General features: G+C 36.0%; 1 protein-coding gene across 2 annotated transcripts; it reads right to left on the bottom strand.

Moving 5' to 3' along the window:
- Positions 1 to 520: 520 nt before the first annotated feature.
- On the bottom strand, positions 521 to 12,660 carry LOC136760599 (L-rhamnose-binding lectin CSL3). 2 transcript variants are annotated; one of them, XM_066716086.1, is made up of 12 exons: positions 12,540 to 12,660; positions 11,959 to 11,982; positions 11,113 to 11,175; positions 9,109 to 9,247; positions 7,135 to 7,244; positions 5,447 to 5,491; positions 4,318 to 4,453; positions 3,667 to 3,776; positions 3,361 to 3,405; positions 2,620 to 2,755; positions 2,216 to 2,325; positions 521 to 708 (listed from the first exon to the last, which is right to left on the bottom strand). In XM_066716086.1, exons 1-12 carry the CDS (start codon positions 12,568 to 12,570, stop codon positions 704 to 706), a joined length of 954 nt encoding a protein of 317 aa, XP_066572183.1. In that variant the 5' UTR covers positions 12,571 to 12,660; the 3' UTR covers positions 521 to 703. The 2 variants fall into 2 exon arrangements, with proteins under 2 accessions (XP_066572183.1, XP_066572184.1); XM_066716087.1 differs by having other exon boundaries at positions 9,109 to 9,244.
- Between the last annotated feature and the right edge of the window lie 2,071 nt (positions 12,661 to 14,731).

Genomic DNA, 14,731 nt, shown 5'->3' with positions numbered 1-14,731 from the left:
GCAAAAGGGGGACCTACACAATATTAGGCAGGTGGTCATAATGTTATGGCTGATCGGTGTATATATATATATATATATATATATATATGTGTGTGTGTGTGTGTGTGTGTGTGTGTGTATATATATATATAATGTGTGTATAATTTCATATTTATTTTCCATATGGGATATTTGAGGTTTCTACCAGATACACTATTGTCGTGGATAAGGGCTTCTGCTACTTAATAAACTGCATTTGTGTTTTGGTCTCCAAATATTTTATGTCAAATTAAACTCAGTAATACACAGCACAGTATATTAGGGCAAAGTTGACTAGTAGCGAGCTCTATATGTAAATAATCATGATGTATAACACATTTTTCTCAGATAGTTACAACTAACTATGCAATCATACAGCTGTAATATATATCAAAACAGATTTTAGGTTTGTTTGTATCCTTTGCTGATTCTCTTGTGACTTTTGTCAAACTTTTGAAGATTATTAACCTTCCAAAATGACATACAAAATGGAATACACAGAGATTGTGCAGTAAGTTTTATTATAGAGTGCAGTTGTAATGTTGAGAAAAAAACAAGTAGACACTTCCTTATTACTGAACTTATTAAAGCTGAAACAGTGCAGTGGTTCACACAAAGATTTTCAAAATGAATCTTTCTTGATCATTCCATTTCCTATCTCCAGCCTGAACCCATATCCAGGTAGTCAGCCTGTTGGAAATTCAATAACAAATACAAAATGGAAAAACATAATTGAGACTAAAGTTTCTGAAACAGAAGTTGACGGTATTTAGGAAAGACTTAATAAAATACACTCACCTAAAGGATTATTAGGAACACCATACTAATACTGTGTTTGACCCCCTTTCGCCTTCAGAACTGCCTTAATTCTACGTGGCATTGATTCAACAAGGTGCTGAAAGCATTCTTTAGAAATGTTGGCCCATATTGATAGGATAGCATCTTGCAGTTGATGGAGATTTGTGGGATGCACATCCAGGGCACGAAGCTCCCGTTCCACCACATCCCAAAGATGCCCTATTGGGTTGAGATCTGGTGACTGTGGGGGCCAGTTTAGTACAGTGAACTCATTGTCATGTTCAAGAAACCAATTTGAAATGATTCGACCTTTGTGACATGGTGCATTATCCTGCTGGAAGTAGCCATCAGAGGATGGGTACATGGTGGTCATAAAGGGATGGACATGGTCAGAAACAATGCTCAGGTAGGCCGTGGCATTTAAACGATGCCCAATTGGCACTAAGGGGCCTAAAGTGTGCCAAGAAAACATCCCCCACACCATTACACCACCACCACCAGCCTGCACAGTGGTAACAAGGCATGATGGATCCATGTTCTCATTCTGTTTACGCCAAATTCTGACTCTACCATCTGAATGTCTCAACAGAAATCGAGACTCATCAGACCAGGCAACATTTTTCCAGTCTTCAACTGTCCAATTTTGGTGAGCTTGTGCAAATTGTAGCCTCTTTTTCCTATTTGTAGTGGAGATGAGTGGTACCCGGTGGGGTCTTCTGCTGTTGTAGCCCATCCGCCTCAAGGTTGTACGTGTTGTGGCTTCACAAATGCTTTGCTGCATACCTCGGTTGTAACGAGTGTTTATTTCAGTCAAAGTTGCTCTTCTATCAGCTTGAATCAGTCGGCCCATTCTCCTCTGACCTCTAGCATCAACAAGGCATTTTTGCCCACAGGACTGCCGCATACTGGATGTTTTTCCCTTTTCACACCATTCTTTGTAAACCCTAGAAATGGTTGTGCGTGAAAATCCCAGTAACTGAGCAGATTGTGAAATACTCAGACCGGCCCGTCTGGCACCAACAACCATGCCACGCTCAAAATTGCTTAAATCACCTTTCTTTCCCATTCAGACATTCAGTTTGGAGTTCAGGAGATTGTCTTGACCAGGACCACACCCCTAAATGCATTGAAGCAACTGCCATGTGTTTGGTTGGTTAGATAATTGCATTAATGAGAAATTGAACAGGTGTTCCTAATAATCCTTTAGGTGAGTGTATAATAGCCTACATTTGAACCTCATCCACAAAAACAAACATTTGCAATTGTTTTGGTATGTGTGAAATATTTAGAGATTATATGGACAGATATTCAACAAAATTAAATGGACACCTGTTTATGTGTGTGTTTATTTGTATTCGTTTATGAGTTAGAGGGACAGACAAAACCAGCATATACTCACAGTCAGGGAGGCAGTCATACAAAATCTCTAGATATTTAAATGTGCCGACACAGGGGTCAGAGAAAACAGCATTGCTGGCTTCCACTTCACAGCTTTTCTTGCCATCACACCTGTTGAGTCACACAGAATGGGTTTGTGTATATCAACATCTCAGTCCTGTAATGTCCATAGTATGAACACCTAGGACCTCACTTATCAAGCTTTCTGCATGTAGTGCGCTCCCCAGGTTTTGCATCTTTTATATCATCACTGCTAAAATACAGAAACTAAACTATATTCTCTCCTTAACTCCACTGGTTTAGGGTATAACAGAAAAACTGGAATTAGTTTAAAATAGCACTGAACAGGTAGTTCATATATGCTTTCTAGAGCAATAAATGTCTTTGTGAAGAAAAATATCTTGCCTTGAGCAAAGGATGTTAAGTGCTTTGGGCAGCATGCACTGGACATTAGTCAGCTGCGAAAGGGGTTTATCGACACTGCAGATAGATTTATCTGTGCGTCCATAGTTGGCAGAGTAGATCTTAATGGCATCGCTCCCTGTCAAAGACATCACTTTTACAACAGAATACAAGATTGGCAGCAAGTAGGGGACAAATACAGTGTTATGTCCTGAGACCTGATGATTTCATTATCCAAGGTATTATATCCTTATTATTGGAGAATATCAGAAGTCACAATTTGTATATGATGTAAGATGTATGATGAGGCATCAGAATATTAAAAATGTTTTTTTCCTGGCATTACTGCATTGGATATATGCAGATTTAAATTAACAATGCACACAAATGAGTAAACCATGCAATCGATTACATAAACAGGAGGGAAGATTTAATAAGCCAAATCCATTAATTGGAACAGTAATTATGTTTTTGGTACTTAGGTTTTCTCTGTGTTTCCGTATTATTATCTCATTGAAACTGGAAATGTTGCTTTTTCACAATTTGTGCACTTAAAAACTCCAGTCTCTGCAGCTCATGAAATATGTGCTTATTTCACATAGCTGGTGTGTACAAACTGGATACTCCTGGGGAGTTTTTACAGGATGAATCAGCAACTGCAGTAATACTGTGTAAAATGATCACTTATTGTTATTGGTCACCTTCTACCTCCATACATTCCCCCATTGTTGCCGTCAGCCTTACCACACTGTAGTTTAGCAAGTTCATGTTCACAGGTTATGCTCTTCTCTGTCAAGAACAAAGAGAAAGTAAGACATTAAGAAAAATAAAATTGAGTAAAAGTGCTGAATTTGTAAAAAAAACTAAAGTTAAGATTTGTATTCGTAGTTATGTCTCATCTTATGTTTCCAGACATATTCTGAATGGTTAACTAAAATATGAAACTAATGTGTCAGTATGCCTATGTGTGTGCTGTAAAGAATAATTTTGTTGAAAAGTTAACAAACTTTCCCATCATTGTAATAGTAAACTTACACAGCATATACTTACTGACAGATAGGCAGGCATACACAACCTCAAGGTATTTGTATGTGCCATAACAGGGGTCAGAGAAAACATCATTGGTGGCCATAACTTCACAAGACGTCTTGCCATCACACCTACAGTGTTGTAGGTACAAACAATGTCACTCATTGGCTTTGATGCCAATTCACTTCACATAACCTCCATGACAAGAAATACAGACAAATTATTATCCACCTGAATGTTTTAGTAGCTTCCCAGGCATAACACTTGTTTACAATCATAAAATGTAAAATCATTGTAGCATGTATACAGTATGTGTTTTGGATGAGGAGACATACATGGCTCAGATGTGCTCAGATTTAAATCAGACATTTTCTTCCCTTGTTATCAATTGTGAATACAACAGGCCTGTTTATATAAGACTGGCTGCTTTCTCCTGTCAGCTAATTTCAAAGTAAGGCCAGCTGACTAACAGAAAAGTTGGAGAACTGCTCCCAGGTATTTATAACCACACAATATGTAATTTGTGACTGTAATGATGTAATGATTCAGGTTGTTTCTTAAAATGTGTTTCTTAATGAATGAAAACTCACTACTGTAGGCAGACAATTTGTACATTTTAATAGATGGATACAATAATGACATATCCAGTTACTGGGAAGAGAAGCATCTCACCTTTTGGACATGACATCAAGTGTTTTAGGCAGGTAACAATTGACATTGACCAGCTGTTCACTGGGTTTGTTGTTACTGCAGACAGAGGAGTCCGTGCGACCGTAATTGGCTTTATAGATCTTAATTGAACCCATCTCTGTTAAAGATAACAATTATTATAACACTCACAATTCTGTCTGATCAGCAATCAATGTTTATTTCTGCTTTCTCTATCTGAATTGCACTGGCAATTTGTGTTTTTTCTCTTTTAAATCTCAGGGACCTAATAATAAATAATGCATTTATTAGTATTTCCTTTCCAGTGAAGGGATACTCTTTCAACTGACACAGATAATACAGAGCATGACTCCAATTAGAGTAATTACGTATCAGTCATTGTGCCACTGCACAATTCAAGAAAAATAAAATAATTTGTTGAAAGAAATGTCATTGGTTTAAGTTTATATGTAATTTTAAACCAATGAGAATTGTACTCAGAATTACGCAATGGCACATTGACTGACCGGTTAATGACTGTAAAAGTTGCATTGCTCTGCATTCCTTGATTGCAGTTTAAAGTTCCCTGTAATACAAATGAAATACTAACACATGATTGATGTCATCAGATCTAACTGAGACACAGTCATGAATTAACACTGCTAGTTTCTACTTCAAAGACAAGTAGGGAGTAGAGAAAGAAACCCTGACATTTAATAATACAAATACTCAAATGTGATGCTTCATTAAAATGCAAATGTTGTTTATTTAAAGGCAATTTCAAAATCCCATCCTGTTTCAGTCAAACAGTCTTTTTTAAATATTATATTTTATGCACATTCAAAACAATGTTTAACAGACAAGCAGTAACAGATTCTTGGATGTCCAATAATCCACAGAACACAAGCTCTGATAGATTCGCAGACTGAGAAAGAAAGGACTGAATTATGATAGGCTAAATCATAATAGAAATATATGTAAAGTCCAACATTTAAAGGTTGTCAATGTTTGACCATCATCTCTACTGAAAACTAAAGACTAAATTTGAATGCACTGGAGAGGTTCCTTTTTCGGGGTTTGGGTTTATCTGGAGTTTAGGTCTTGTGTAGCCTAGATATAATCAATGTAAAGCTTTGGTTACTGTCAGTCTTACCGCAGCTGATTTGACTGGGGAAGCTTTCACAGGTTATGCTCATCTCTGGCAGTTAAAAAGAAAAGTGTATTAAATTGGTGCAACAATATACACAAATACATATAAAAGCATACCTCATTCAGAATAAGATCTCTGAATAGGGCACTGAATTATATGGTATTCCATGAACAAAATATCCAAAAACACGTTGGATTTCAGAAATTATAATTTAGCTGATCTGAAGTTATTAATGGTTAACATTATAGATGTATAATGTTTGTATAAATATTGTATGTTTTCAAAGTTTAGGCTCGAAAATGTTATTTTTTAACATGTCTCTTTAAGTTGACTTTACACAGGGCCCGATCAAATAGAAAATGTTTACGCTGTGAATCATTAGCAGCACATCTCCAAATGCATCTCACTGCTAAACGTTTGTGGTATTCAGTCTCATATGATTTGTGCCTCCACATGACCTTCTCGCAGATCTTTTCTCGTACAACGCGAGGGAATAAAACACAGCTTTGATCCACCTGCTAATAGAAAACATCAGAACTGTAATTTGTAGGAAGATGCCATTTTCTTCTAATTTTTAATAGAACCACCATGATGTACAGTTTTGTAGTGTGCTATTAGTGGGTGGGTAAAGTTGTATTTAATCCCACCCAACAATTAATTTTCGCTGTAGGGACAAATAATGAGGGGCAGTTAATTAGGTAGTATTGAGCTCTTAAAGGGTAACTTCACCGAAAATCCATATTTTCTCAGGTTATTCTATAAGTAGAAACATATTCTGTGGAGTGAGTTTTTCATGTCCAGCTCATTCTATGTACTAGAAATCAGAGATCAAAAAATATGCCATGATGTCACAGGTGTGCTAACTGTGGAGCTGCTTTGCTGGAAGTCAATTAAGAAAATCAGAAAAGTCATGAAAATCATTAAAAATTTACATTTTATGCATGTTCGATTGCCCCATCACTATATTTTTCCGAATGATGGGGCATTACATTCTCATTTACACTGATGATCTGACAATGAGGCCTCCATCACTTCAGTTGCCTCATCCTGCCAAAATAATCCACTTTTGTGTCTAGACTTGCAGTGATGGATAATCAATTCTTCTGCATTTCACAGTATAAGGATGACTGATTAAACAATCTCATTGCATGATAGTTTTACTTCACAATTCATGGTATAAATCCTTTTTTTTGTCTTTAGAACTTCTTTTCTGTAATGTAGGCCAAGGATTGGGATATCATGTCCATTGTATTGGTCTTAAGATTGTGAGCTGCTTCATACAAGTCAATAGAAAGACTCCTCCTACACTTTATATTGTACTATTACAATGGTCTAAAAATCGCACTTGTATTGACAGAAATTGTATTTTCTAGATTATTCTCATGATGTGAGATGCACTAATATAGTTAGTTATTTTTGCCTGTAATTACAATTCACTTGCCTTTATAAAATGGCAGATAATTTAAACAGAACTTCATTCCGACTACTGAAGTACATACACAGGGTAGGGGTCGTAGGGGCAGGAGATATGAGATTTGTTTTCATCAGTTTGCTTTTTAATATTTCACAAATTTGTTACAAACTCCCTGAAACATCCATGCAGCTCCCCAGTGGTCCACTTTCTCCAGTCCCCCAGAGATACTGACCAAAGTATTCTCCTGCAATGATTAATGTAAGTTACATGTACTCACCAGTAGGGATACAGGCATATGTAATCTCCAGATATTTGTAGGTACCAACACAGGGATCAGTGAAGACAGCGTTATTGGCTGTCACTTCACAGTTTGTCTTGCCACTACACCTGTTAGATTAGAGTTACACACTTTCATTGGCTTTTACAAATTAGTCAGTGCTCTAGTCTAGAGCAAGAGTGTGAGATACTACTGCCGGAGGGCTATAATTCAGCAGGATTTATGGAATCTATAAAGAAAACAACTTTGCAAATATTTTTAAAGGGTGGTTATTTTCAATTAAAATAACTAATGTGAGCTAATATGATGCAGCAGTATAAAGTATGTAGTTCAAAGCTATTATTATATATCAGTGCCTAATAATCCCTCCGTAGGTAAACTCAAGAGCCATTGATACTGTAATGCTTCCTAAACCCAGATGAAGCTAATGATGCTTAACTGCATTAGAGTTGGTACTACATTGGACAGTCCGAATTGGGAACAACAGTAAAGAATAGGGCTATTTCATACAAGTTTAAATCTTGATATGCGCGTGCTTTCATGACGTGTGACCCAAATGACACAAATGACCCAAGACTGTGCTCATTCCAATAGTGCAAGGGAAAAAAATAATTTGAGACCTCCTCCACTTCCCCTATTTAATGAATGCTTCTTCCATGCTGATGTCCTCTTGCAGCGTAATATTTCCCTTCTCTCATCTTATTATACAGATCAATCTCATATTTAAAAAAATGTATATATTGTAACTCCATCTGGTCAGGAGATGGCACTGTGCTGAGGAAGAGGGCTCCTCTAACATTTGCACAGGGGGACAGAGGCATGCTGGGAACGGCCTAACCTGTAGGCAACAGGACTGGTGGGAAGTTGAGAGTGAGGTAAACAGTCATATCCAGGATAACACTTTATAATAAGGTGGTGTGATTCCTCATGAATTAATATATGAATATTTTCTCTGATTGATTTAAAAAAACAAAACAAATGTATCACAATTTTGAATGTTTTTTAATTTAAATTTTGTAAAATACTAAAACAATAAAACAGTATTAATAATTAATACCACAGGATTAAACCATAGCCTCATGAACATCATCTGCACAGGAGCCCTAACCCAAAAATCGAACCCTAACCCTGTTATACTTGTGATTAACATCAGAACTCAGATGATGTTCATGAAGTATTGATGTTTTAATCCTGTGGTATTCATATATGAATTCATGATAAATAACACCACCTGATTTTAACGTGTGACCTACGCTTCTTCTAAGTGTAATTTAATAATACCTTAATCGTGAATCTATGTAACATGACTTTTGCACTTTTTATTGTGTCCCCAGAAGCAACACTGAATGCTTTAGGTATAGCCAATCATCTTGTGTTTTTCTTGCTTTATCATATAGTTAATCAGACATGTTGTGAGACTGCACAGCCTAATTCTGACAAGTTATGTCAAGTACCTTCCCTGCCTGCTCCATTAACCGTCGATAGTGCTTACAAAGCCTAAAAAAGCAATAGTGGGAATTTCTGTGTTGTCAGCTTTTTTTTAAACATACTACTTCTACTTCTACAACTATGACATTAATAGTAATAATATAATTAATTATATTATATTTTCTTCTTCATGGCAGCATGAATAGTTTTAACTACAAATCTTCTGCATCCTACACATCATCTCTGTCCAGCATAACACCTCATGTAAACTATTGTTGATTAATTGAAATGTATCCTTTAGAGCACAACATCTCTTTTCAGATGTTCTTTAATATTTGAATAAACCCTTCCATTATTTTATTATAAATGAGGTTGTTTGCATTTGGATGACTACATTCTTTCTCTAATATAAACTCACATATAAACGGGGAAGCAGAAGTGTTGTAACCCCAAGTGTGGGAGAATTGTGTTGTCACGCTTTTCTGTTTTTGCATGTAATTTGTCCTAATTTATACTGTACACTTGGCCTAAAGAGAGGAATCTTACCTCTGGGAGACACTGTCAATTGCTTGAGGGAGGAAACACTTCACATTGACAAGCTGTGAAGTAGGTTTACCCTGGCTGCAGATAGAGCTATCCGTGCGGCCATAGTTGGCAGAGTATATCTCAATGACATCAGTTCCTGCTGAAAATACAATTTTTCATTGAGAAGTTGTATTCATTATAGATGACTACACAACACAATATAAACAGATGAGTGCAGGAGTTTAATCAGACTTCATTCTCAAACTAATATGTGATATGTGCATTTCAGTCAATAACTGATATTGAGTCGAGAAACCTCAAATAGATAGAATATGATCTAGGTTCTGGTATAATTAATAAACTTGATATATTATGATTATTTATTTATTAGCAGACGACCTTATCCAGGGCGACTTACAAAACATATTGGTCGATGATAACAAAATAAGGGGAGTAGCAAACTATAGCAAAACTCCCCAAAATGTAAACAGAGGCTGTTTAGTACTGGGCACATACGTGCCAAATTAAGCTGAATATACTTAAAGACTATGGCAAGCCAAATTACCATTTATCGATATCACTAAATGCATTTCAAGATATCTTCAAATATTTCGAGATATCTTTAAATGATTTAAACATATATTTAAATTATTTAGAAATATCTGCAAACCATTTAGAGATATTTAAATAAGGTGGTTTTTTAAGATATTTCTAAATGATTTGAAGATATCTGCAAATGACTTCCTGTTCATTTTTGAGATATCTGCAAATCATTTCAAGATATCTTCAAATGACTTCCTGTATTTTGGCTAAGATTATCACTTCCTGTTTCCTCTTTTAGTTACATAGAAATGAATTAACAACTTAACAGAAAGTGATCATTTTGGGCTACATACAGGGAAGTGATTTGAAGATATCTCAAAATGATTTAGAGATATCTCTAAATTAACAGGAGGTCATTTGAAGATATCTAGAAATGATTTAGAAATATCTTGAAATATTTGAAGATATCTGGAATTATTTGAAGATATCTTGAAATAATTGAAGATATCTTTAAATGAATTAAAGATATCTCTAAATGATAATTCGGCTTGCCATAATAGATGGGCATCTAGACTATTCGGTAAGCTATAAAAAAAAAAAAGCAAAAAAGCCATCATAATGCTTAGATGTAATTAATCAAAGTAGTAACATTAAAGTTAAAGATTTAAATTACATATTTTATATATAAAAATATATAATTAAGTATGAACATATGCATACCACAGGAATAACAGATTCATACCTTATGCACTTCATCTGTGTTCTGCAGTTAATCACATATATAACAAGGTTAGGATCAGGGTTAGGGATAGGGTTACAGACTAGGTTTGGGGTTAGGGCTTATACATGTGATCAACATAAGAACTCAGTGGAAGTGCATGAGGCATTCATATGTCATTCCTGTGGGATTCATAAATGAATTAATGACTTGTCATCCATTATTACAATGTTTTACACTCAAAGATTATCTCAGAATATTGCATCAAGTTAATTAATAAAAGTAGGGACAGAGGACATCCAGTAAGTGTTAATTAAGAAAATTTTGGACATTTTGACCAAAATATTTGTTCTGCTTGCCCTTGAATAATGTGGCTTTAAGAAGATGATTGAGATTCTTGGATAGTTTGATAGCTACTAGCATCCAACAAGGTAAGCCAAGCCAATTTGTTTTCCATGCTTACATTTATATTAGGGTAAAAGTTGTTTTGCTATTTGAAAAGCATTAAATATTTGGAAGCATGGAACCAGTATCACATCTCACAAGCCTGGTGTATCTACACACACTGAATTGCACTGGATTGTAAGAAGTGCAGTTGAAAACAAAGTAATTCTCTCTGCTTTTTAGAACTTAACTGAAGGTCCAGAATTAAAATTGAGGATAGATGGTATGCAAGGTGAAATATGTGGTCTTTGAAAAGAGATATGTATTTGTTCTGTCCCTTCCCTTTTTAGGCAAATAGGTTTGACTGCTTCCATCCTTACCACAGGAGAGTTGACTTGAAGTACTTTCACAGGTGATGCTTGTCTCTATGTCTGCTTTACACCCTGCCAGGGAAAAAAATTTTTTTATAGTAAATATCTTTCAAAAACTATTTAAAATTAAGACTATGTGCAAGGCCTGGTTTTAGCCTGTAATCCCCCAAATATGCAAATTTTAGTTAATTGATTTTCACTTTAAAGCGACTAATAAATGGACATCTAATCAATTTCAAAATGTGCAATGTGTATATATGCAACCACATGGTTGATCTCAATGTCACACTTGAATTTCAAATGAATGAGGTTTGACAATGAGTGCCAGGAAGCCTGTTAGCAGCGATAGTTCTTAGTGATTAAGATTACCCTTGATAACAATTCAACATTTATTTTATAGCGTTTTATATCAATGTTAATTGAATACATATTAACGGAATATGATGTAATGGTTTAAATAAAGTATTGACTGAAAAAATTTGCTACCTTAAGTGCAATAGGGGTGTTTAAAATAAGGTGTCAGAGTTTTCCGTTGTTTTCCATTGTTTGCTGTGTGATAATGCTCCCTGCGTTGTGCAATTCTTGACTACACAAAGTCTTCCAGGAATGCAACTCTCGCATATCTCGAGGGATAACCGTACCTGTATTTCAAGCATTCACTTTACTGTGATTTAAGATTTGTAAGACTGAAAACATTGTAATTAAGTATACCTCTCCTTTATGTATGAATTAGATATACATTAATCAATATGTCTTGATTTCAGGGGTTCATTTAGTCGGGAGATATATTAAAATTCCAACTTATATTACAATTAAGGGTTAAAGGTTAAAGGTTAAGGTAATGCACTCCTTTACCAGAGCAGCAAACTGGAACCAGCACTGAAAAACAAAATAGCATAAAGCAATATGTTATAATATAAAGCAAGCATATGGTACAACCTATAGAAACATATTAAATATACTGACATATGGTGTACAAGCAGAGTTATCCTAACCATAGCAAGTACATATCCTGGAGTATATTTGTGCTACTGTTAACCCTGTATACAAATGTATTCTGAGTAACTACAACAATAACACAACAAAAATGTAATTATATATAACTAATTATATGGGATGACACACACACGTAAGCACACAAACATATATAACACCAAATGTATTTGAAATATTACTAAATTGTCCCAGTTTCATAATAAGGTAAATGTACAACATATTCATACTTAAAATATGATATTAAATAACAATATAAGTTAAATATTGTTCATGTACTCTTAATGCATTTTAACATATGTATATTCATATTTATATGATGTATTCAAAGAAAGTAAATAAACCTTGTATTTCTACTTCCAAACCACTTACTTATTTTACAACATTTATAAGACCTTTTGCTTTATATTTGTGAAAAATGTAAAGTAAAAATGAATACTTACAGATAAACAGGAGCAGTTCTTTACACACCATTTTGACAGATGTTGATGATCTGGAAATTCAATAGCAGTGTACACTTTATAAATGACATACATATGTCATGTGATGCCCAGTATTAGTGGCTGTTGGCTGTATCAACACTATTTTCAGGATCCACTGGAAAACAACATCCGTGTTCAGTCAAGAATACAAACGAGAAACAAAAATCACCTAATCAACTTTGAGACCAATGTCTCGGTAAACAGATCATATCAACTGTACAAATATGTACAGATACTTTATTTTGTTGTCGCTAATATGAGCCCTGACAGCCACATACTAAGCAGGGGGGATCCATGGCAGACAGGTATCTGATCTAGTAACGGAATTGCATGAGCAATTAAACTAGTGTACCCCAGGTGCCCTTCGCTATGAGCAAACATGTCAGGAATTGCTGCTTGTCTACTTCCAGGAGAAAGGAGAATATACACCAATCAGCCACAACAACAATGACAGGTGAAGTGAATAACACTGATAATCTCGTTATCATGGTACCTGTCAGTGGGTGCGATATACTAGGCAGCAAGTGAACATTTTGTCCTCAAAGTTGATGTGTTAGAAGCAGGAAAAATGGCCAAGCGTAAGGATCTGAGCAAGGATTTGACAAGGGCCAAATTGTGATGTCTAGGCGACTGGGTCAGAGCATCTCCAAAACTGCAGCTCTTGTGGGGTGTTCCCGGTCTGCAGTGGTCAGTACCTATCAAACGTGGTCCAAGGAAGGAAAAGCGGTGAACCGGCGACAGGGTCATGGGCGGCCAAGGCTCATTGATGCACGTGAGGAGTGAAGGCTGGCCCATGTGGTCCGATCCAACAGACGAGCTACTGTAGCTCAAATTGCTGAAAAAGTTAATGCTGGTTCTGATAGAAAGGTGACAGAACACACAGTGCATCGCAGTTTGTTGCGTATGGGGCTGCGTAGCTGCAGACCAGTCAGGGTGCCTATGCTGACCCCTGTCCACTGCCGAAAGCGCCTACAATGGGCATGTGAGCATCAGAACTGGACCACGGAGCAATGGAAGAAGGTGGCCTGGTCTGATGTTCAGTTCAAGGTGTTGACTTGGCCTCCAAATTCCCCAGATCTCAATCCAATCGAGCATCTGTGGGATGTGCTGGACAAACAAGTCCGATCCATGGAGGCCCCACCTCGCAACTTACAGGACTTAAAGGATCTGCTGCTAACATCTTGGTGCCAGATACCACAGCACACCTTCAGAGGTCTAGTGGAGTCCATGCCTCGATGGGTCAGGGCTGTTTTGGCGGCAAAAGGGGGACCTACACAATATTAGGCAGGTGGTCATAATGTTATGGCTGATCAGTGTATGTTTCACTATGTTGATGATGTTTGCCATCAGAAGTTGCCACAGTGGACTTACCTGTAACTCCTTGCATTGTTGGGTGTGGTAAGCCATATTCAAAGTGTCATATTTATTGTATAAAAAAAATCATTGTATAAAATTAAGCTATACTTTAATATTATTTTTGTGTAATGTTATTTTACTTAAACGTAACTTAACGGTATTCTCAACTCAACAGAAAATATTCAGCATTAACGATTAATTCATTTTCAGATGTAAGTAAGCATTACATGTTTTCAGAGTTTTATAAGTTTAAACATGTTGCAAAGAATGGGAAGGGGAGGAAATGCATTGGTCAAAATTACACAAATATTGTCTTTGTCTTTTCTCTCTAAGATCTTCCCTTCTGACCACATCAAGGTTTTTTCTCATCATTGACAAAATCATTGTGAATGACAACATTTCCACTTTTGCAACAGCTTTTACAATGATGTTTGGCAGCTTCTACTGCTTCAATATACAGTACACTATCCACTGGAGCTTGGGTCCACACTTGAGTTTATGCAAAGGTGAGGTTAAATCAGTATTTATGATTTTGCATAGTAAATCACCTCACACTTCTAATATATCAGTTTTGAAAGCAATTCATTAATGGCTAAAATGTAACTTAGTTAAGGGCTTTTCATGTTGCTGTGTTTCTATTAATTATTACTTTATCAAATTATTTCAGAAACAATTATGCATTTCATTTGTAGATCTTCAGGATTAACTCAGAGAGAGGCACCAAAGTGATGCGAAGCAAGACCACAAAACAATATTCAGTAAACCCCAGAGCGCTCACACTGATTTTTTCTCTTGCG

This window comes from Amia ocellicauda, chromosome 10 (assembly GCF_036373705.1).
Source record: "Amia ocellicauda isolate fAmiCal2 chromosome 10, fAmiCal2.hap1, whole genome shotgun sequence".
NCBI lineage: Eukaryota > Metazoa > Chordata > Actinopteri > Amiiformes > Amiidae > Amia > Amia ocellicauda.
Note: the sequence above shows the minus strand (reverse complement) of the source record. Positions and strands in the feature narration are given on the sequence as shown.